General features: G+C 40.8%; 3 protein-coding genes across 3 annotated transcripts; 1 reads left to right on the top strand and 2 right to left on the bottom strand.

Moving 5' to 3' along the window:
• Positions 1 to 35: 35 nt before the first annotated feature.
• dolk (dolichol kinase) lies at positions 36 to 4,071 on the top strand. Its single transcript, XM_061061285.1, has 2 exons — positions 36 to 170; positions 789 to 4,071. Exon 2 carries the CDS (start codon positions 929 to 931, stop codon positions 2,498 to 2,500), a length of 1,572 nt encoding a protein of 523 aa, XP_060917268.1. The 5' UTR covers positions 36 to 170; positions 789 to 928; the 3' UTR covers positions 2,501 to 4,071.
• Positions 3,906 to 9,340, bottom strand: phyhd1 (phytanoyl-CoA dioxygenase domain containing 1). The gene is made up of 11 exons (XM_061061286.1): positions 9,091 to 9,340; positions 7,863 to 8,021; positions 7,485 to 7,560; positions 7,023 to 7,070; positions 6,875 to 6,930; positions 6,733 to 6,795; positions 6,621 to 6,642; positions 6,373 to 6,501; positions 6,120 to 6,236; positions 5,337 to 5,463; positions 3,906 to 4,381 (listed from the first exon to the last, which is right to left on the bottom strand). The coding sequence occupies exons 1-11, from the start codon at positions 9,175 to 9,177 to the stop codon at positions 4,333 to 4,335; spliced, it is 933 nt and encodes a 310-aa protein (XP_060917269.1). The 5' UTR covers positions 9,178 to 9,340; the 3' UTR covers positions 3,906 to 4,332.
• A 346-nt stretch (positions 9,341 to 9,686) lies between these two features.
• lrrc8aa (leucine rich repeat containing 8 VRAC subunit Aa) lies at positions 9,687 to 22,913 on the bottom strand. The gene is made up of 3 exons (XM_061061287.1): positions 22,734 to 22,913; positions 15,913 to 18,037; positions 9,687 to 14,508 (listed from the first exon to the last, which is right to left on the bottom strand). Exons 2-3 carry the CDS (start codon positions 18,025 to 18,027, stop codon positions 14,233 to 14,235), a joined length of 2,391 nt encoding a protein of 796 aa, XP_060917270.1. The 5' UTR covers positions 18,028 to 18,037; positions 22,734 to 22,913; the 3' UTR covers positions 9,687 to 14,232.
• Positions 22,914 to 24,686: the final 1,773 nt, after the last annotated feature.

Below are 24,686 nucleotides of genomic sequence, written 5' to 3' on the forward strand. Positions count from 1 at the left end.
TTTTTTTTTTTTTTTTTACAGCTTTACCACGTGACCCGGCTGTCAAACATGGCCCCCTCCTACTGGGTGTGAGAGCAGAGACAGCTGACAAAGAAGAGAAATCCATGAAAGAAGACGGCACCGATTCAAATCAGAACGCAGCCTCGTCCAGATAACACTGCACTGATGTGGTACGTTCACTCGTCTTCTTCAATATGAATGTTTATAATCTATTCCGCCTGCAGGTTTGGTGCTCTGTCGTTACGCTGTCTCGGTGGAGTCAGCTGTATTTTTTTGCCTTCAGCCGAGGTTGCAGCATCCTTGGGTCTCGCAGATAGACGCGTTTCTCACTTTGGTGAGGGTCAAGCTGGCCCTTGTGAGCTCTATTAGCATCGAGGTAACAAATGACTAGAAGATTGTTTTTCAGTCAGATGCTGTGGCCAGGTGTGAACTCAAAATACACCACTATTTCAGCCCCGTCTAAATCCGATCCGAGCATCCAACCCCCACAGAACAAAAGGTTATAGCTGATGTTGAAAGAGCAAGCATTTTTTTTTTTCCTGCGGTCTTCTTCATAGTCGCAGATAGCTGTGTGGATTTCACACTGACTGGGTGAATGTTCAGTGCAGTCAGAGTTCATAACAAGCAGATGAAGTAAGTCCAAGGTTCAGGCTAAGATAATCAGATAAGTAATGGACTTACAACTTGTATCCACTGCAATTCCTAATGTATATGATTATTATAATTCTGTTTGTTTTTTCCAATAATTAATAAAGGAGACCTCACGTTTCTTTTAACCATTTCTACAGACTTCCTAAGAGAGTGAAATATGCCTGCCAAATGATGAAGTGTGCCAGAGCGAGGAACTGACAGAAGAAGGCCTTCGTTGTTGCAGCCCATCTGTTCAGCTCAACCCTCCTCCCTGCCTGCCTCACTCCACCCTGCAGCCATGCAGATCAATCCAGTGTACGTGGAGTCCAGTGTGGTTTTGGCTGTGGTGATGTGTGTTCACATGGCGGTGTGGAACCAGCACTCCTGGTCCTGCATAGCCCTCTTCATCCAGGCCTTCTACGTCCAGCACAAGTGGGACCGCCTGCTCAGGTCGGGCGGCGCCGTTTTCCAGTTCCGTCCCTCAGCGAGCAGCGGCATCGTCCCCGCCTCCATGGTGATGCCTTTGCTGGGCCTGGTACTGAAAGAAAAGTGCTCCGCCTCGGGGAATGTCTACTTTGAGCGCTTCTCCATGGTGGTCACCATCACAGGCATGATGCTGGCTCTGTTTCTATCCCTGATTGTGCTTGGCATCACAAGACCCGTACCCACGAACACTTGCATCATCGCAGGCATGGCTGGCAGCGCGATTCTCTACACAACTAAACAGACGCTGACAGTGTCCGAGGTCATCGAGGTCCTGGAGGTGCTGTTGATCTTCGTGTATCTCAGCCTGATTGTACTTTACCTGCTGCCACGCTGCTTCACACCTGGAGAGGCGCTCCTCATCGTAGGTGGAATCAGTTTCATTGTCAACCAGCTCATTAAACGCTCCCTGAACCTGGCCGAGGTCAAAGGTGACCCTGTGAACTACTTCCTGCCGGTCATAGTGGTGGGCTCCCTGCTGCTGGGCGTTTTCTTCGCCCTGCTCTTCTGCTTCATGGAATCCGAGACCTGGGTGTCATCGCTGTTCTTCCACATGATGACCGCCGTTTTGGGTCTGGGGATCCTCATGCCATGGCTCTCCCTGTTCATCGGGCGGCACCCCATTATGTGGCTGCTGGACTTTGCCACGCTAAATGACAGAAGACTCTGTCTGCTGGGGTACTGGGTGTTTCTAGCTGTCGTAGCAACTTGCGTGGTGTTACACCAGAACCACCAGCGACAGTCGGGGTCCAAGAAGCATCAGGCCTCCACGGTCGTCAGGAAGTACTTCCATCTGATTGTAGTGGCTACGTATGTTCCAGGGCTGATATACGACAGGCAGCTTCTCCATGTGGCGTCTGTGGGCTGCTTGGCAGCTTTCCTCTTCCTGGAGTACGTGCGTTACTTTCGGATCAGACCACTCGGCCAGCTCCTGAGGCAGGTGCTCACTTTATTCCTTGATGAACGAGACTCCGGACCTCTGATTCTGACCCACGTCTACCTGCTGCTGGGTATGTCTCTACCTATATGGTTGTTCCCTGGACCCTGCGCCCCAAAGGGGGTACTTCCTGGTGCAGGCGGTCTGGTGCCCTATGCAGGAGTGCTGGCCGTCGGGGTGGGTGACACTGTGGCATCCATATTTGGCAGCACCATGGGGGAGATCCGTTGGCCTGGCACAAAGAAAACCATGGAGGGGACTGCGACATCAGTGTTTGCCCAGATCATAGCAGTGGCTATGTTCCTCATCTTTGATGGGAGCATCAATCTGAACTCTAGCTACTCGTGGATTGTTGGTTCTGTCACTCTGGTGGCAATGCTGGAGGCCTATACCTCCCAAATAGACAACCTCCTTCTCCCACTCTACCTCTTCATCCTGCTGTTGCTTTGAGCAGAAAGATGGCGCGCGCAAAAAAAAACAAAAAAACCGGATCCACTCTGCTGTCCTCTGCTCTTTTAATGGTGGGGTAAAAGGAGCGATGACTTCAGAAAAAAAGCAACATATACGAACACATGTGATAGTTGATGTAACAAACGTCTCTTAAGGAAACATTGGTATATTTTCTGTTAGCACAAGAAAGGAGCATTCAAAGTCTGACAGCTTACTTAATCAGGATAACAACCCTAACCCAAGTCAAACAAATGTGGCATGACGTTTGTGTCTGTTACCTTTAGATTACTAATAATCGCAGCTGCTTAAGGAATGAAACTATCTATTAAGAATAAGTTACAAAGATATGCGAGTTAAAGTTCCTGCCTGTATAGACAGTGGTGTACAGTTTCTTTTGCGTGTCACTGTCCTGAGGGAGGTACTCAATCACTGACACCAAGTCCTCTTAAATTATGCAACAGGAGATAGTTTAACAAAGTAGAAAAAATGACCCTGCTATCACATCTAATCAATGAGAAAGTATTCCTATCTTGTCCCATATGGATACATGCCTTTGTATTGCCTTTGAAGAACATTATTTCAAGTTATCTTACTGATACATCCTCTTCTTTTGTTATTCGGTTGATTTGCCTCCCTGATGGCAATATGACGGACTTTACTGCTGAAAATATTTGCCTTAAGGTGTTAAGAAGTATTTTCTACACACATTATCTACTGTTGTAAATGCTGTAGATGAAAGCATGGCAGCCCATCTCAACTCTTCTTAAAAGGGCTGATTTATATTTCAATGTGCAGAACGTCACTCTGTCCATGCATGACACTGGTATGAAAAACTGGAACTTAAATACAGGTATTCTACAGTATATTATTTTTGGTTGACACACTTTTGTTAATACTTTTGATGTTTGTTGGGACCCCCTTAAAATAAGGGTAACATACGAAGTACATTTCCTTGTTATACTGAGCCTTCAAACTGCAGTTTTTTAGTCTGTAAATAAGCGGTGGGTCTGAATATTAAACAAAGGCCCTTTATTATTTTATCCATCCACATTTCATCAGGAATCATCTCATCATTCTTTGTTGTGGATGGAACAGTTTCCTGCCTTAAACCTTTTTTTTCCAGCAGGATTTTCCAAACATGTGATGTCTGTTCATCTTTAAAACTTTTTTGGTGTAACATTTTATTAGCATGATCCTACTAGTATGTTTATTTTTGCCATCATCATAACATTTTGAAAATGTAATAGTGCATGTTGAGTGCATTGGAGATGAGACGCTAATTTAATATATAAATGAATTGAAGACCTTTGTGACTGATGGATTACACTTTAACATTTTTTATTAACCTTACTTTTATTTTCATTTTAAGCTGTAATGTTGTGATTCATGATTGTTGAAAGGCACATTTTTGTTTTTTTATTTAAGTTGCGTCTTAAAATGAACATACTTGAAAACGTAATATTTTATGTTGTATGTGTTGCTTTGACACAAATGAAAAAAAAACAAGAATTATGCTGATTGTAAATAAAGAGTTGCTGAATAAAGGTGGACTATTGATGAAAAGTTGAAAATTTTTATTATTTAATTATTATTATCCAGTCTTTCAAAAAAATGTATTTAAAAAATATCGATACATTTATATAGTTTTAACTTTGTACCTTTCTACATGTAGTTTAGAGAAACAGATGGTGTCTTACATCTTACAATACAAGCCAAGAGAAATGGCATTTATTTAAAAAAACTAACAGTTTCTTTGTAGTTGGTCCTTCTTCAGGAAAGATTAAAGCTTGTGTCCTCCGTTGAACTGCTCCACCAAGTACTAAAAACATCCTTCATTTAGTGTAGAGCGGCGGGAAAGGAAGCTCTTCAGTGGGTTGCAACCTTTGAAGAACAAAGAGATAGAAACATAAAAAAAATAGGTTAAAACTTCAGTCTTAGTGAGGTTAAATAACATCAAAAGTATGTCATAAAATTTAATTTACAAGCAATAAAAGATGCTTGATCATTCAAACAAAAGGCTGCAAGCTGCACTTTGCCTTGCAGGACTCGTAGCTAATGCAAGCCTATATTACTTAAAATGTGAGCTAACTCAAGTAATGTTTTGCTCTTTAAAAGATGTTATTTAGTAAGCTTGTTGACTCCTCTAATTTGACTACTTCATTCTACTGTCAGAGTATGTTTAGTATCATCCCACGATAGTCAGTAATGACCAAAGAGTCGGCTATTCACCAAACATTACATCATAAGCTAGCCTACTGTGGTTGTTAAAATCCCTTCATTTTGGTAACTTTTCTGAATAATAATAATAATAATACATTGGTTTTTTATAGTGCTTTTCTAAGAACTCAAAGACGCTTTGACAAAATATAAAACCATAAAACAAAACAGAAAACGACGAGGACAGTACAATAAAGAAGTAATGTGGGGGGGGGGGGGGAGTTAGTGGTTGTAGGCAGTGTTGAAGAGGTGAGTTTTGAGGAATTTCTTGAATATCGAACAGTTTGACTAGACATGACAGTTACAGCACAAAAATACAATTTGAAGTCAGTGGAAATTTAAAGACACTGTAATTAACGTGCCTCGTTTATAATCATTTACACTGTTATATATAATACAGTTAGCCAAAATAAACTAGCATAAGCTTACATTAGCCACCATAAGCTAATGGTCATACCAGACCAAGTACAGATAGAAGAAATCCATCGAGTGTGTTAAATTAGTAAACAGTGTGTTCAACTGTTCTGTAACTTAACGTCCTTGATCAAGATTAAAAAAAAAATTGTTTCACCATCATGTCTCACAAATCACCAAATGCATAAAAAAAAAACCCTCTCACCAGTTGTCCGGGCTCCAGCGAGTGTCCTGGGACTCCATGATGTGGAAGGTGTAGACATGGCGGGAATCCTCAGAGGTGTTTTCGGCACTGCGATGCACCACTTCCCCGTGGATCAGGACTACACCACCTGAAAAACAGTTGTGAAACTTGCTATGTGTTCATGCACAGAATTTAGTCATAATAAGTCAACTAAAAGTTCAAAATGTCTTTCAAGATTTCTAAGAGCCCAAGAAAGCATTTGAAACGTACTTCTTTAGTTCAAAACACCTGAAAGTATTCAATTAATATTAATTGGAAAACTAGAAATACCTTGAGTTTAAAATGATCTTCTGATTCATCTGAGGAATAGCCTTTTTTTATATAAATATATATTTTGTCTTTAATTGAAATAAAAACTCCATTATGATCTATGTACAGTAAACATAAAGCCACAGCTAGAAGTCATTCAGCTTAGCTTAGCATAAACACTGGAAACAGGCGGAAACTTAAAACCTCGTCTGTCCAAATAACCTATTCCACTAACCAGTACCTCTAACGTAGAAAACATATTTGTACATACCATAACTTAAGGGTAAACTTCATAATATATATATTTTTTAATGTCTTCATCTCTTTGTGTCCCATTTTGTTGACTACACAATGAGGGAGCATACCACTATATCTGTACCTTTAAATGACACGACACCACAATGTTTTTCTCCCACTGCAGCATAATGTGTATCCACAATACAGCCTAATGCATACATGTGCTTAAACCTGCCGACAGCCAACGCGGTGAATTACCTTTTTTCACTGGTGTACTGATAAACTTTGTCTCATCGTAGGTCTGCTCTCGACCAGTGAAGTCTGTCAGGGGAAAGGTGCCTTTTGGGGTGCGCACCATACGTCGAGAAATACCACCTAGAGAAAAGTGTGCAGTATGGTCAGAAATGTAAAAAGATTTGACATCAGATTAAGAAGTAGCACAGTGTTTGTTACAGAGTGTAATCAGTAATTTAAAAACAATCCTTAAAGCTGAGTTAAATAGCTTTCTTACTGTTGTGTGATCCGGGGATAAACCACAGGCAGCCGTTGTTAACAGTGGCATCTTCCAGCGCGATCCACAGCCCCACGACTCTGCCCAGGGGCTCCGTGTACAGAAACGTGGCGTCTTGATGCGGTGTCACTTAAAAAACACATAAAATCTTCTGTGAGGACAGATGAGGAAATGGAAAGCATATTTATTTCCTAAGTGCTTTATTCAGATTTCTGTATAGTTCATCAGTTTCTATCAGTTTTTCTTACCTTCCCCTCCAATCCCTGGTTGCTGGAAGAAATAAAAAATAAAAATCTTGACTGAGTAACCCATGATTCATCATTATCTTTCAGTACAACACACTTTATTGATTGAACATACCTTAAAAATAAACATGCTTTGCAGTATCACAGGACTTACAACACCCAGCTTCTTGGCTATACCCTAAAAGAAACCACAAGTAAAGAAAGTTATTCTTTCACTCACGTCGTCGTTTCATGACATTGTTCAACAGATCACTCACCTGAACTTTGGGTGAATGTGTAACCTTTTTGTACAACGGTTCATATGCATGAAGTGCTAAAAAAAATATATGAAATATTATTATTTGAATTCTTGCCTTTTGAAAAGCTTTCTGCGTGACGCGAGCAGCACGTTATCAAATATCTTACCATGTCCGACTTTGTTTAGTGACCGCTGTTTTGGTACGATGAATTCCCCTGAAAGGCAAGAAATGTTTTTTTTTTAGACAAAGACTTATAAAAATAAAAAAAACTTTAATTAAAAAGACAGTTTACAAAGTGATGTAACAAACAACGCCGGGTACTCAGGTGGCAACACAATGACAGACACACAAAACAAAAAGATGCCAGACAAAGCGAGAAAATGTGAAGGTTCAGTCAACATTAAATTAAAGCAATGGGACAAAAGATGTCAGACAGTGATGTCACAGAGCGAAGACAGAGGGATTGAGAAAGATGACGCTAAACGCAACACATTTAAACAAATGAAAAAATACAATTAGATATAGGTTAAAAGAGTCAAACAATAAAAGTCAACATAATGCTAAAGGAAGTCGGATTTGATGATTTGGCATTCATGCATAAAAGAAGAGACACAATAAAAGGAATCACCTTTGTCATCAAAAACTCCCTTCTCGAAGAAAAAGCGGATCTTATCTCCGCTAGTGATGAAATAGTCAGCATTCCCCTGCAGGTCAAAGGGTTGAAATCAGTCACATGATCGAGCAGAGAGAAACACAAACATCTGACGCTGAGCAGGCTGTTGACATTAGTTTTCCATTAGCTTGAAACGAGGACATTTTAGGGTTGAGGTAAAACAGACTGGATGAAGGGGACACACACAGTGACTCTCTGCGTTATAAATGTGAACCTCACCTGCATCTTTAATCACAATATGAAGGGAAGCATGAGAAAGAAGTGCATCATGATCAGCCCGTGAGTCACAGACACGAGTTAAGAACTTCATCACAGTGGTGTTCATTATGTCACCTGTGTTTTTAACTGCTCATCGTGATAGGTTGAGAAGGTGATGCGGCAGTGCTCTGGGACGTCCATCCGGTCCACTAGCTCTGCCATCCTCTGCCTCAGCTCGTCGCACTCCTGTGAGGTCAGCAGGCCGTCCAGAACCACATATCCATCCTCCAAGTACTGTCAGGAGGGAGGAGAAAGCTGATGGGTCAGTTTTCATCCTCAAAGTCAAATCCAGGGGCAAATGTGCAGATTTTTACACACAAAAGTGGAACTCTTCTGTCCGTAAAACATGGAGTTTTAAGTGTGGGAAAAATCAGATCTTTTAACCTTGTTAAGTAGAACAGGCTACCTTCTTATTATTTGCGCAATTTAAACTAATTTAAACAAGTCCTGTAATTGAGAGAGCTTTGTTTTGTCAAATATTAAACGCACTCAAACTCATTTTTATTGTTCTGCTGTATTAAAGCTATTTAATAATTGTATTTTAAGTAAAATAATTTGCCAAATATTTTCCCAGCAAGGTCTGAAAATGTCAGAAAACCTTAAGTGACGCTAACAAATGTCACTTTATCTTATGCAACCTTCATAGACCCAGAGATAATCATTTCACTATGACATGAACAAGAAATGCAGGAAATCCTCACAAGCTAGAAAAAAAGGATGTTGACATATGATACAGGCTTCTCTCTATTTACTGTTGATCTGAATTGTTCCAAGAAATTATTATTATTTATTTCATATACAAAAGCAATCTTTAAGTAAACATGTTAAACATAACAGAAACTTACGAACTTTCTAAAGTATTTTACTCTCAACACTGTTTCCTGTTTACAATCGATCAGGCAGGAGGAACACAGAGATAAAGAAAGGATCTCTTCAATGTGTAAACAAATGACAAATGTACTCACAGTGGAGGCAGTTCTGATTTGATCTGACTGCCTTTATTGGACCACTTGTAGCTGCTGCAGTATGTTATGACCCTCAAATACTACAAACTACACAAGGATTAACAATAAAGTGTTGCAGAACAATTTAGCTCGCAGTACACATAAAAGATCTCTGAACACATTATGAAGTTACACCTTTATTTGAATTTGATCTCAAAGTAACCTTTAAGAGATTCTAGATGCAAGCATGCATCAAATATCTCTTAAATGTATAAATTAACATTTAAGAGATAGTGGATGCATGCTGCACAGCGTAATAAATGCTTTATTTAAATAAAAAAAAGTAGGCTAATGTTCACCTTTTGCACATCCCGATCTGTCATGAAATCCATAGTTGTTTTCTCAGTTCGGTCCAGCTCATGGGTCAGATATACGTTGTGTAGCATCCGGGTACCTTACAGCCAGCAGGAACTGATTTCCGACCATGTGACCCGTCTAAATCATTTACAGTGTAAACGAAGGGAAGCTGTAAGAGGATTTTGGACTTTAACTCTTTCGTTGCAACCAGAGCCGTCTAATAGAGAGGACACTGGTTGTATCATAGGAGCCTCAGACGCTGTAAATGCTGATGCTGTAGTAGCCAAGCCTGGCCTCTAGATGTCGCCCAAAGCTTTGGTATACACACCTTGAAATACTGTAGCGAGAGGTGAGAGGAGGAACAGCGCCATCATGTGACCATACTTTTGAATACAAATTTGATGTAGGCCTACTTTGCATCATAATTTCAATATTTTGATAGTTTTGACTTCTTCTCCTCTTTTGAATACCACTGTATGCACACAGTATAACAAAATATGTAAGTAGTTACATTTCTTTTCTCAGCACCGAGCTCAGCAGCGATCAGGACTTTCCTCTGAAAGCAGAACTGTCCATTAGAGGAGGAATTGCAACAGTGAAGTGTTAAGTGTTTATTTTATTATCATGTGTCAGAATGGTACAAAAGTAGCGTCTGGACATTAGGAAATCAAAGTTCAGTTGTCCGTTGTTACAGACGACCTGCTTTAAAAAGCCAGTGTTCAGTCCACTTGGCAACGATTCATCAATAAAGGCCTTGTGTCACGTGTGATACTGACAGAGCGGATTGGAACATGTCTGTCCATCCAGCTCACAGTTTAGATTCAACAGTGATTGCTGTTGGGAGGTGAAGTGGGTAGCTTTCTGTATGGCTATAATACACACACGTTCAGCATCAAAATGCTCTTTCTTAGAGATGAAATGGAAACAGTTTTCATATATCCCTGATCTACAGGCAGCAGAATGCAGAAATGAGTTATTGGTATATAATAAATACAAACATGTTTTTGAAGAAATCACACATGAGTAGGGATAAGATGTCATTGCAATCATGGCAGTTTAGAAAAATTCACATGACTGTTTAAAAAAAAAAAATACAGGATAAGGGTTACTGTTACATACAATGCCCAAACAGGAGAGTTAGCTCACTTTCATTTACATAATTTCAGGTTGTTGAGAGTCATTTCTGACATTGTTTTGTGGAGGGACAAAAGCTGTGTTTAACGACATCAGACAAATCACTGGGAATTCAAATAAATCATGCTTTCTCACACTAACCTCACTACTTAAGGCATAAATAACATAAAAACAGATTTTTAAAAATGTGTACTTAAAAAACACACAATCAAATAAACAGATTTGGTGCGTCGTAATAGACTGGAACATAAAGCTTTATAGTGTATTCATTGAGATTATTTTTAGGTGTTTGGATGTAAATGGGGTGCTTCTGACACCAGTCATTTTCACATAGTCATGGGGGGGATTTTATTAGTCATAAAAACTTCCTGCCTTCATGCTCCACTAACAACTGGCTGACCTCATCTCAGACCTTCACCCCAGTGATTCACCAACCCTTTCTCCTGACGTGCCGGAAAAGGGAGTGGGGCCACAGGTTTGACTGTGCTCATCGTGTGACTCAGGGGGAAGTGACTGTGGAGGACTGTACTGCCGATGTCACAGCTCCGGAGGTCAGAAAAATAAATGACTGAGGTGAAAATTATTTGTAGAACAGAAAGCTCTGTCTGACTTCAGGTGTGTTGTCAGACTGATGATGCTGCAGATAAAACGGAGAAAGGCCGAAAAGTGAATATTTTTTTTAAATGTTTAAAGCAGTTTTAACAACTCTAAGAATGCATTTGGGGTTAGAAATACATTTAGCAGTGACTTTCCAACCACCAAGCTAAGAACAAAACAAACTTGATACAATAACTGACAGGCAGTTTTTCAAACATCCCAATGTGACACTCTGATGGTGCTGCACTGCAGGAGGGAGATATTTGGTGTCAGCAGCGCTAGCAGCTGCACTGCACCACTACAGAGAGCAATGTTACAGAGCAAAGTTAGGTTGAAGTGACATTAAAGTTTTCTCACAACATGTCCCTTTATCCATGGGAAGCTACAGGGCAAGATATACGGGATCATCTTTGCAGTTTAAAGCTCCTGTAAGGAGATTTAAGCTGGTGGGTGAAATGAATACTGATCAATTAACATGACCTACAAAAGCAAACAATACAACCAGCAAGAACACTGATTATTTCTAAACGATACTGCTGTCGTGGTGGTAGGTGTCAGACATGCCGTTTCACAACACGCTGTTGAAATAAGAAAGCTAGATGAGGTTTTTTTTTGTTTTTTTTTTACAGAAAACCCGACCTACATATGAACAGGACAAAGGCAGTAAAGAAAGAAGATGTACCGCTTTGTCCACAGGGGGGGGGGCGCCAAAATCAACACACACCAGCATTTCGTCACAGGAGCTTTAACTTGCTCGTATTTCAGATATTTGCCTGTTTGGCATTCATTGTTTGGCATTTATCAGGTCACCTTGTGTAGAATTAAGCAAAAAAAAAAAAAAAACATGCTTGTGCTTTAGATCCGGCCCTAAAAAAAAAAGTAAACCAGAGCACAAGTACAACAAGGCAGATAAGCAACTTAAAACAATCTTCAGGTTTGAAATAGTTTCACGTGCTGGAAAAGCTTCGAGTTCCTTTGAATAACGACCTTCCTCTTGTGTCTTTTGCTCCTTTTTTGTTCTCATTTTTGTCTGTGACCTTGTCTTTTAACTTGAAACTGGTTGCTTGTCAACACATTCAGGCTCTTCGTTCAGAGCAGGACTGCGTGGGGAGCACTTCACTAATGACCCCAAGAAGGGCATTTGGATTCAGCCAAGGCCTCAGTGAAACAAAAAACTCACTGTGAACAAAGGTGCAATTGTCTCATCACAGTAAAAAAAAACTTCCCTTAAATCTCTTGAAAAAAAAGCCGAACTCAAAGTAAAACAGCTGGTAACAATAAGAGCACACACCATACCCCTGAAATGTACAAAACAAGCTATACATTTAACAACAACACATGAAAAACAAGACATGAATGTGATGTTTGTGATCATTAACAGGGCGTAGAGCTCGTAAAAGATTAAGGCCATATTAGCAACGAGATGCCGGGGTGGAGTGAACATAGCAGGGTTACTCCAAATGATGCTAGTAAATCCAAGGCCGTAACAAGAAAAGTGTTTCAAGCTCACAAATGTTTCCCTTGTTAGTAGTCAGTTTCCTACACTCCTGTTTGTCCTCATTTTGGATAATTGGACATTTTGGAGTAAACTGAGCATGATAAATAGAGGGACCCAGCATACAAACAGCACGTTAAATCACAAACATCCTCACATTTTCCTTTGCAGATTGGCAGTACCTGGCAGCGAGTTAAACCGCTCCTGTCTCATATCTGCAGGATAATCATTATCTCAAGTCTCATAATTCAAGATCATATACCGGGCATAAAAGTACCACGATTATTTCCTTGTTTTATTGGTCTGCATCAACTACAAGGTGGGTGATAAGAATTGTGCAAGCTTGCATGTTTATTTTATCTCATAAAAACAAAGAAATAAAATGAGAGTTTTCTGAATGTTTTCGAACCTGTAGTTTTGGTACAGGGACAACCTCTTCCTGTCAGCCATGGGACACCTTTTTGAATTGATATAGTCGGTGAAGCCTTCAAATAAACAAACTCCACTTAAGATTTTGACTTAGTTCCAAAATAAACTCAATGTCTGTGTTCCATGTGTGGCCTTCAGTCAATAACTTCTCCTTGATCTGGTATTATCTCAATGCTATCCATTCACCAAATAGCATGTTAAAAATGCCAAACCTCACTAATGCACAAACTCATTCCCGGCCCTTTACTGCAAGCCATCCTTTCTCTCTCCCTTCAATCTCTTTCTTCAGTTGTCCGATCTAATAAAAGGCAAAAAAGTGGCCAAAAAACGGGCCCAACATGAAACTTGTGTGTGGTAGCATTAGAAAATACAAAATCATGTTACTTGACGTCTAAATAAATTATTAACCTCCTTTAAAAAAGGCCCGATCTCAATCAATCTCATGAACATTGATAAGACACGCAAATAATGTGCGATGCTTTTAGCCATGCAAAAAATAAACAAAAACAAGGTAAAGTCTGATTCACATGATTTAGAGTGAAGCAAAATAAGAAGTCCAAGAAGAATGAAGTGTTGCTCCCCCACTGTTAAGAAATCTCCTGCCGCACAGGCAGACGTTATAAATTAACAACCGTGGGTTATTTAGACATTGTACTGTGAAGTTTGTTCTCATTCGTGCTCCGCTGAATATCTGACAGCGTTGCTGTGACGCCGTTGCATCAGTCCCTCCCTCCGAGTTAAGGCCAAAGCTGGGAGATCAGCTGCAGGTTCATCTGTTCATCTTTCTTACAGAGTAGGTTTCCACTCACATAAAAAGAAGCCTTCAAGCATGTTGAGCAACCATAACGTCTGGAGAAAACAACAGGAGCAAACCTTCATGCCCCAACAAATTGGCTGCTGGTTTCACTTTCTTTTATTTACCTACATCTTCATCTGCAGCCAGTACTCTGACAGCTGCAAAAGTAAAAATGTCAGGAGTAAGACTGAAGTCTCAAGGCCAGAGAAAGGTTAGGCAAATACTGCTTTGAACTGGTTTAACTTGTGCATGATCAGCAAATGAGAAATACTGAGCACATTGGGCTCACTGTGGCGGGGCTGATCCGTGCAAAGTTTATATATTTGTTTGTATCTCTCAAATGAAAACAGGTTTGCTTGAGCGTGGTCCTGCAGTGACATGCAAATTCTACATCAGCTGCTGGCATCCTTGCAGCATTAAATACAGGAACAGGAAAGCCACATTGCTGAACCACCTGTCTTTGTTGAGCTTTATGAGAAACTAGTGACATCCTTTGAGGTCGTAAAGGTTGACACCGGTGCTTCTATAGTTCCTGCAAAGGAAGCACCAACAAGCCATCACCTTTCTGACCCTGCATGTCCGACTCTGCTGCAAATCTTGAGAGATTTGCCATTCTTTAAAAAACTAAATGATTGCTTGTTTGTTCCTTCAGTCAAAACTTCTCGGATTTTTACGAGAAAAGGAGGTTTAGGCTCAAGCTTGCTCCTTGTCAGCCCTCCAGAGCTGCTCTTTGACTTCTGTCGGCAGTGTGTTGAAAAGGTCCTCCTCCACCACCAGGCCGCTCCTCTTCAGCAGACGACACTCACCGAGCTCCACTGGGAGACACTCCAACCGGTTCCCTCTCAGCTCCAACTGTGTCAACCCGGTGAGCTCCCCAAAGCGTGAGGGCAGCGTCTGCAGGCAGTTGTTTCCCAGATTCAGAGTTCGCAGCTTCTTGCACTTGAACAGCTCCGGGGGCAAAGTCTCAATCTGAAGAGGGGAGGATAAGAGGGAGAATAAAAAAAGAGCGGTGTAAATTACATGGATTACAAAGGCTGAGGTTTTCCATTTTTAATCCATATGCTTTGCTAAGATGAGGCAGGGATCTGAGATGTAAGCAAATGGTATTAAGAAAATGAGCAGCTGTTTCTACTGTCGTGACTGGAGAATGGTTCAGCTCTAGTTCATTTGAAATGTTACCCAATTAAAAAAACATAATGCAGCTCAGACCTTGGCACGCTGAGCAAGTCAAAAGGAGGATAAAAGGCACTCAAAAGTTACTGTATAGAGTTAGGAAAATCTCAACAAATTCAGGAGAATAGAAAAAGATGCAGAAAAATAATGGCATCTATCATGTTTGCTCACAAAACGAAAACCTCTTTGATTGATGTTTGCAGAAATGACATCTTGTCTAAACAGATGAGCCCAATTCTCTCAATTATGCAACACATTTCAACTGATAACATGCTGACAGTGTAAAGAGGATTAAGACAAAAACACCAGAAGGGTCCCATTTAATGGATCTATTTTTGGCTGCAAACAAACCTGCTGGAATCTATTTTCAGTGTGCAACCACACATAACGCAGTAAAAGAGGCAGTAATGGCACCAACAAGTGAGAACACATTATGCTGTTCACTTTTTAATGAAGGACAACAACTGAAATTTCTCATCGCAAATAAAATAAACAGCCTTTTGTAAGGAACAAAATGATTGACTACTTCACCCAAAGCCAAATGGGTTAGCCAAGCTGTAGCCGTAAAAGGAGAATACGGCACAGCCCTCCCAGCATACAAGGTAATCTTGGCATGTTTTGTAAAGAAAACATCATAAATAAAGCTGGTTTGCAAGTATTTACTTGAAAAGTAATTGTTTACTTCTCTGGAAAGTCTGTAGGAATCTTAATCAGCCTCTTTCGTTTTTCTAAAGGGTTGAGGATGGATTGCAATTTCCAAATAGTTAGGAGTAAGTGTTCACTAACCCTAACATAATCATACTATAACTGTGACTTGACTTTGAAATGTACGACTAGGTAGTGAAAAACCTGAGGTAATCATAGAATACATTACGGAGAGATTAAAGGGGTGGAGACCAAAAACCAGTAAGCTTTACTTTAAACTTTCACTTCTGCAAATGTAAGGATGCAATGCGTCTTACCCTGTTTGCCCTAACCGCAAAGTACTGCGGATTGGTCTCACATTATCTTCCGCAAGCAGCTTATCTCGTCTGTACATCTCACTCCCTAGATATCCACCAAGGATTTCCCCTTGGAGAAACTAAAGCTATCCGATCACTCTCATGACAATAAACTGCACCAGAGGACTATGAAACTGGACTCCGGTCTTTGTTTCTCTGGTACTTTGTACAAATGTAAGGATGTGATGATGAGTCTTACCCTGTTGGCCGTGACTGCGAAGTACTGCAGGTTCTGGAGGAAGCCCACGTCAGCGTGGATGCTGGTGAGATTGTTGTGACTCAGGTCTAAGAAGCGCAGCTTGCGGCAGAAGAAAAGCTGACTGGGGATCTTCTCGATCTTGTTTCTGTTCAGATACAGCCTCTCCATGTTTGTGAGCGTCCCGATCTGAATGGGGATGTAGGCGATCTGGTTGTACCACAGCTTCAGGCACACGAGGCGGTGCAGGTGCTGGAAGCTGATGATCTCCTCTATTGTCTTCAGATTGTTGTCTTTCAAGTCGATCTCCTGCAGGTTGTGCAAACTGAAGATGGAGTGTGGGATGCGTTCGAGATCGCAGCGAACCAGCTCGAGCTCTGTCAGGTTGACCATTTTCTTCAGGCTGTTGAGCACCATCAGTTTGGTTCCCTCGTTATTGACGGAGAGCTTCTGGAGATGCACGCCTACGTCTGTCACCACCTGTGGCAGCTTGGTCAGGTTGCTCTTCAGACGTAGAACTTTGAGCCGTTTGAGCTCCCGTAGACCTTCGATGACAATGAAGCGATTGTTCTCAGCGCTCAGGTTCCCAGTGAGGTGCAGCTCGGTGAGGTTCTTCAGGCTGTAGATCCACAGTGGGATCTCTTTGATGTCTGTGAACTTGATATGCAGCGACTTCAGGTTCTCTCTCAGGAAAGCTAGAGCTGGAGCCTCAATTTTGGCGGGCGTGTGATAGAGCCACATCTCCCTCAGGTTGGTGAGCTGGGCGATGATTGGCGGGATGGTTACATCGGGGATAAGCTCCAGCTTGAGCACTTCCAGCTCAACCAGATCAAACACTGTGTCCGGGATCCCGCTGAGCATGAACAGATGCAGCTCCAGCTTCTCCTGCGAGTTCTTGGTGATGCGCTGCCTCAGTTTGTCCAGCGTCCACTCGTTGTTCAGGTTCAGCTGCCTCAGCTTGTTCTCGCTCACCTCTGACAGGAACACAGCAAAGCGCTTGGAGTAAAGAGGGTCATACTGATCGATCATGTGCAGCATGAAGGCAAAGTCGTTCTTCAAGTCGGGGATGTCGCTGTAACTGCTTTCCTCACGGATTGATTCGAAGGAGTATCGTTTGAGGGAGCGGCTGAGCATCCAACAGAGAGTGTACATACAGATCAGACCGTAAACTACCACCAAGCTGATGTAGAAGCAGGCTAATATCTTGAAAAGAGTTGCCAAAGGGTGAGCGCAATAAAACGTGCTGTATCCTGTTAGTTTCTGAATGTTTACCGTGCATACCACACTGAACCTGATGTAGTGCACATAATAGGCTGTGTAGCTAATTATCAGTATAAACTTGATTACTTTGATGATGGTCTGACGTATGTAGAGACGGTACACAATGTCCCCCTCCTCGACATGGATCCTGAACTTCTTCACCTTCTCAAAAAGAGCCTTGGCTTGTTCCCCTTCTTTCTTATCAAGAACTCCAGTTTCAGAGCGATCCACGATTCCCTGTTCAATTCTTGACTTTGTTCGTTGGAGCATTGGCACGCTGGCCTCCACGTCTTCGCTCACGCACGAGGCCTTCTTGTCTAAAGAGCCGTTCATTTTCCCCAGAGGCTTGGGGTCGCTCTCCTCCACCACGGTCTCAGACAAAGCCCTTGTTGTCCATGGGGAGTCAAAGCACTTAAGGAGGATGGAGACAAAGTGCTCCAGTTTGGAGCTTGTGCGGGGGAACTTGAACCAGAAGTTACTACAGGCCAGGAAGATAAGAGTGTGGAGTAGCACCAGATATGGGAAATATTTGGCAAACCAGTGGAGTTTGTTCTCATAGCAGACGGCATCGACGTAGTTATACTGGTGACGGTCGAGGTCATACTGGATGCCTTTGGGTTCTGGTGCGTAGGGGATGCTCACATTTGGCATGGGCATTTTCTCGCAGGACTTGTTGACTACCCACTTGCACGGCAGGCAGATCATCTTGTCCTGCGTGACCTGCAGCGTACCACCGAACACCGCGATCATCAGCATGACTATGGAGATGTAGTCCGTGAAAACGTCCCACCATGGCTTCAGGATACGGTACGCTGGCTGGGTGTCAGCAAAGTACCGGAGCTCTGTGATGGGAATCATGATGGTTTATCTAAAAAAAAGACAGAAAACAGGCAATCAGTTGAGAGTTCACAATGCTGAAAGTAACAACTTCAATGTACCTTTTTTAGTCAGACCAGTATTCAAACACATAAAGGAAGTTTTAATATACAGTCATAACAAAAGAGAAGTATTATAATACCTGAGAACATTTTTACGTTTTTTGTTAACTATCGATTCACTGTTGAAATAGCTGTTTGGATTATGGACTTGACAGCACCAATCGCCCTTGTGTATCTCCAGTCTGTTTATCGTTAGAGTGACAGCGTAAGGCAGCATTTCCTAAGGACTTAGGAGAAGGTAAGGTAAAAATCTGTGAAGCATGAGTGAAGACGTCATCACAGATAGTAGGTAGCCTAAAAAGGGCATTAGTCATTATACAGTATTGGCTGTGCATCAGGAAAATCATTGGTGTCTTGCATGTGCAGACAGCACACCGCAGGTCACAGACTGCAGAGCAAGCGAGAAGCTAAAAGGACCACAGATCCTGACACAGCACATGTTCACACTGGCCATTGTTCCCCTGGTTTAATCTTTAGTCGCTGCTTGTCAAACCACAGTTCAAGATCTAAAAAATACAGACAGGGATTATGTTTGTTTCCCTTCTAATTTCTAGATGAGCGTAATCGGATAGTTGACTTCTTAAAGCACAATGAGGTAACTATCAGATGAGTGGGCATAAAAAACCAAGTCAGTATCAACCACTTGAACTTTGACTTAAAAACTCTCTCAGCAAACTGGAAGTGATACCCAACGGGATCAGGCGGCTGACCATGCCCCCAACTCACGTCTATAACTGACATACTCTCTCCATGTTATACTTTATGCTTGAGTGTGTCCACCCGACCAAAACTGTGCTACTTCCTCAAACAGTTAATGTGTGATTGAAGTTAGAAAAACAGCAACATGAGCAGTTTTTTTCTTTCTTCAAGTTGTTTCAAAGTTAATGATATCTATAGATTAAGCAGCTAGATGTGGACAACCCCCATCCTTTTTGTATATCTAAAATAATACACACATATCATGATCTCTGCACATCTGCTTCTTATTTTAAAACATAATGTATCCCTATATGTTCAACTCACTCCTTATTTGAAGGAACGGATGAAAGAGGATACTTGGTCAAGTGGTCACAAAAACAAGCCTTCTTTTATCCGGTTCAAACCAGAATGGCAGTACAGTCCTTGTGGGCCTGTGTAAGGTTGCTGCTTTGCTGAAACAGAGAAATAACAGCACACACGGAGACCCTGACCGCTGCAAAAACACCTCTGAATGTAACAATACCAGTGATATTAAAAACAACAGGAAACCTTTTATTTTTGTAAAATCATACATCCAAAAGCAGAAGTGAACTTTAAATATGCTTAGGTTCACACATAAAAAACAAATCTGCTGATTTTCGCAGTTTCCTGTCCAAACACAGATGTTAGATAAACTTGCAGCAGTAGGCGTGTTCCCTTTTTCCAACCATAGATAAAAAAAAGGCCTGTCCCATCACGGCACAGATAAGGTCATGTAAGCTGTGACAACAAAGTCTAAGCTTCTGAAGAGGTTCACTCCGGCATAAAGGTCGAGTACACAAATGTAACATAACCACATTCACAGACGTCTTCAGTCACAAAAACATGCAAGATCTCACATTATCGTCCGCAAGCAGCTTATCTTGTTTGTACATCTCAGTCCCTGAATTTCCACCAAGGATTTCCCCTTTGAGAAACTAAAGGTATTTGATCACTCTCATGACAATAAACAGTCCCAGAGGAATATGAAACTGGATTTTTTTTTAAAAAGAAGAAAAGATCAAGACTGTACAGATGACTCTGCTCTTGGCTTCCTGTTTGTAGAGTTTCCCTGGTACATTTTCCTGGATTTGTTCCCTGAACAGAGCAGCTTTTGTGCTGGCAGTCTTTGCCCATGATACTCTGACACGTGGGCTGAAAAAGCTGCAGGTGAACCTGGACGCTGTGAATGCCAATTTATTACAGAGCCAACCTTTATTTCACTCAAGGACACTTGTGTGTTTTAAGAGAAGTTACTGTCAAACAGAGAAACGAGGGAAGAAAAAAAAAATCCAGATAGAGTTGATTTAAAACTCAAGTTTAGCCGTGCTAGCGCCTCGGCTATCGGGATGGAAGTGACTTTCAGAAACCATTTTAGTCCAGAATTGAACATATTAGACCTGGCATATTGCTGCACTAGGGGTGGAACAAAACAGTGCTGCAGCAATATACTGTATATCATCACACCTTCTCGTGTGACAAATATCTGGTGCCAAACATCAATATTTGATTTTTTTTTGTTTTTATTAAATACAGCGCTTCAAACAGAAATCTTTCCAATTTTTATCACTTCATCACCGCTTCATGTCTCCTCAGAATGGCACTTGTGACATGTATGAGGGAAATGTGAAAACAGCAGGATAATGTCATGCAGCCGTGAAAAGAAGTTAAAATAAAAGCATGATAAGAGGTGAAACTGACACCTGATTGAAGTGTTTTTCATCTCATATTGTGATGTATGATTGGATCCAATACATCAATTATTGCAGATTTTATGTATTAGGATATAATTGTTATCATGAGCCATGTATGTCATTCCCACCTCTATAAGGCACAGACTCTCATGGTTCCCAGGCTGTTTCTCTTAAGTCTTGTCTACACACATACAGCTTAACCTGGAAAAAAATAATCATTCAACTATGCACTGATGCAATTACATCATTAAATACCTGTTTCACCTGTCCACCTCACTGTATTCTACAATGTACCACGCTACCACAATGGATGTTTTATAAATGCCACCCAAACTTATTTTAGAGCACAGTGGAGAAATGATGAAATGTGTGTATTACATGGGAACAGCAACAACGTCCCAGTGCTAGCAGAGAGTTTGACCTTAATCAGACCTAACAAAATACCAGCTACTGAAATGGGTCAAATCCAAGAATTGAGAATTAAATAGTTTCATGTGAAAACAATAATCACTGGCGCTCTGAAGATCTTCAGCAGAATTAAGAGAGGGGAAAGAGATTTTTGGATATTCAGTTATGATTGGCTATTAATTTGTTCGTGTTGAATTTGTTAATGTTTTACAATAAACATCAACGCTAGCATTCAAATCACTTCCATACAGTAGTACACCGCTACCAAAATATAGAATAGTCACATTAAAATCATTTATATTTCCCTATTGCCTGGTTTAGCTAAAGCACATTATTTAAGTGTCTGTTTTTTTTTTGCAGGTGTATATATATTATATATAGAACTTATATATATATACACATTCTTCTTTCTTAGCACCTGATATGGGATCCCAGACACTAGGGCTGGGAAATATATCGAGTTTTTAAGATATATCGATATATTTTCAAACAAGATATATGATAAGACAATATCGTTAATATCGATATAGTTTATGTTGCATTAAAATAACGTTACAGAGGTGCCAGGTCACTTTTTTCTCATCTCACTGACGATGACTGACTGTCTGTCCCTCTTCACCCTGCTCCTCCTCTCTCTCTCTCTTTTATTGTATTTAAGGAACATTTTTATTTTTTTAATATTACTTTTTAAATTCACAAACAGGTAGTTTATTTTTCCATGTGTTTTCACTGTTAATAAAATACATATCGATATATATCGAGTATCGCCATTCAGCTCATCAATATCAAGATATGAGTTTTGGTCCATATCGCCCAGCCCTACCAGACACCCACGTACCCACAGATCACAAGATCCTGTTCCTCAAAAACAAAACCATTCTTGGAGAGAGAAAAAAACAGAGATATCACAGCGTCTGTTCTCAGCCCAGTCTGGGCAACACTGGCATTGTTATCACAGGCTACTTGCGACATCTAACCCAAGGAGAGAGTGTTTGCAGTTTTAACCAGGTCTAACTGGTTCTTTCTTACTTTGCAGCTACAGCAACTTTCCTTTTCATGACAGCACTGGTGATGTCATTTCCACACACACACACATGATGATCACAAAATACATCTAACTACCAGGGTTAGATGCATCCAGAGTGAAAACACATGTTGATTTGAATCATTTGACTTGCTGTGACTCTACAGCTGCATACTGTACAGACAGATTTCCTCTCTTATCAGAAAGGACAGCAGTAATGCTATAAAAGGTAACATGCACTATTTGTATCACAGCAAGCTTGGGCTACACATCCGTTTTATATTTACACCCCCTTTGTAGGTGTCATAAATGAAAATACTAAGATTAAGAATTCAGCATTTACCTGAAATAACAAATTGATAAAACACAAATGAGGTTTGGTTTTTAAGGATTTTGGTTTGAGACTGAATTTGTCCAAAGAATCAAACCCATTGTGTACTATCCCAGTGTTACATCGACAGTGTTGTTTGTGTTAGAATAACATGCTGGCCTTCAACAGTGGACAGAAATATATGACCGAGAATATTTAATTGGTCATTCTTCGGTGATTTAGAGCCTTGACAGTAATGCAGTCTGATGAAATAACATGTAATCTAACCCATTGAGCGACCTTTCATGAGGAGGGCTTCTCCACAACAACAACAACAACAACAGTCAACAGTCAGAAACGATGTCTCATACCGATGCCCAGTGAGCAAACTGCGGCAGGGAAATCACACTCAGCCAGCCAGTCAGTCAGTCAACACACATTAAGAAAAAAATAAAAATGAATAAAAGACCCACCTGTTTTATTAAAGCTGTTGTCTCTCGCCTCCTCCGCACACGGGTGACACATTTCTCAAACGTTTCTCGGCGGCTGTGGCAGGTCGGACACCGGGCCGGAGCCCCCCGTACGACAGTGACGGAGGAGAAAACCGCACATGAAGGCACGGGGCCGTCGACTTGCGCGAAGTCGACTGCTGCTGCTGCTGCTGCTGTTGCTGCTGCTGCTGCTGCACGATACTGCCGGAAGTAAAGCCGCTGTCAAAATAAAAGCACGGAGGTAAACACAACAAAGAGCCAAACAACAAGTCTCCAAAATTTAAGAATTCAACCTGTTATGTGAATAGAACGTAAAACTAACAGCAATGTAAACTAACACAATATATTTCCAATTGGACATTCATTTGTAATAGGCTATGTTACTTTATTTGTAATATTGCACAAGTGATTTGTGTTCATAGAGCCAATGTAGGTGATGTGGATTCCCTTGTTGTTGATATGTTTGATGGTGAAGAAATTCGCCGTTGAAACTGACTTGCTTTCAAACAGGATGAACAGCATCTCCAGGCTCGCCATGGTTCGACCTGGGAGAGACACAGCCAAAAGTGATCTCCCCCCGAACACACAATGAGAGTGCTGTTTATACAAAATGTCACAGGACACATGAGGACATCTGTTTCCTGTTCTTGGGTATCTCTCTGGACACAGGGGTCCCCTTGTTTACCTTCCACTGTGGGGGATCCTGTCTTAGATTTAGGTATTCCTCATAGAACAACACCTCTGAGCAAACATTCAACTGAAGGGGACTCCTCTATCAGATACAAATTATTTCCAGATGTGTGCGTTATACAACTAAAAGAGCAGTATAATATCTCTGTACTAGATATTTAAGACACTTCATAGGCTACTTGATTCTATACTGTACAAAGTGTATATGTGTAAACGTACTTGGCGTTAAACATGATTCTGATTCTGTATTTGTAAGTTCAAACATTATACACTACACATTTGTTTGCAGGGTTTTTCTTTGCGTCCTTTCTTTTTTCCCATTACTCAGTGATGTGTGGGTCATGTGGTTTAGATGCTTGTGTTGTTATGCTGGACTTTTTTTTTATTACTAATTGTTGCAGATTGATTGTGTGCAATTCTTAAAATGTTAGAATGAGTTTGGAAATCAAGCAATATCTGCTGGCCAGATTCTGGACTCAAAAAGAGACACAAAATCATATAGACTTCTGTTTCCTTCAGGTTGGTCAATTTGAATATTTAATTGCCAGTTGCTGGTAGATATTCAAATGTAAAAAAAAAGTAGATTTACCAGCCTGTTTACGCGTGAGGAATGGCAAATAGCCTTTTGCTACAATTATCAATACATTACAATAAACCTTGATGTAATCACTTCAGACACAACATAATAGTAGCCTCTTGACATCTGTAAAGCTTTTAAAAACATTTCAGAATAATAATATCCAGAATACGGTGTACAATGCACAAAACAGTCTCATCTTCATGACAAAAAAGTATTGTTGTAAATGTGATCATCTTCATTTCAACATTATTGACCTATTTATGAAAAGATGCATTTAAAACAATGTAAACTTCCAGAGATGACTGTTCTTACTAAATAAGTAAGGTCTTTAAAAAAAAGTTATGAATGCTTGATGTGAAAACCAAAATGTGCACAAAATCAGATAGTCTAGCAGCAGTGTCATAAATACTAGCATTTGGGGCGCTGGTGGCGCAGTGGTTAGTGCGTACGCCCCATGTATGGAAGCTGTAGACTTCCAAGCGGCGGTCCAATTTCAACTCCAGCCTGTGGATAGATCTAAATCTAAGAGCTGATATCAAAGTATTTTTGTCATCTGCTGTTGGTTTTGAAATACAATATTCATAGTATTATATGAGCATACAAATATTTCAGTCCATCAACAAATACATCAACCCTTCCATTAGCCCTTCAATAATACAATGCAA

The sequence above is a fragment of the Labrus mixtus genome, chromosome 17, assembly GCF_963584025.1.
Source record: "Labrus mixtus chromosome 17, fLabMix1.1, whole genome shotgun sequence".
NCBI lineage: Eukaryota > Metazoa > Chordata > Actinopteri > Labriformes > Labridae > Labrus > Labrus mixtus.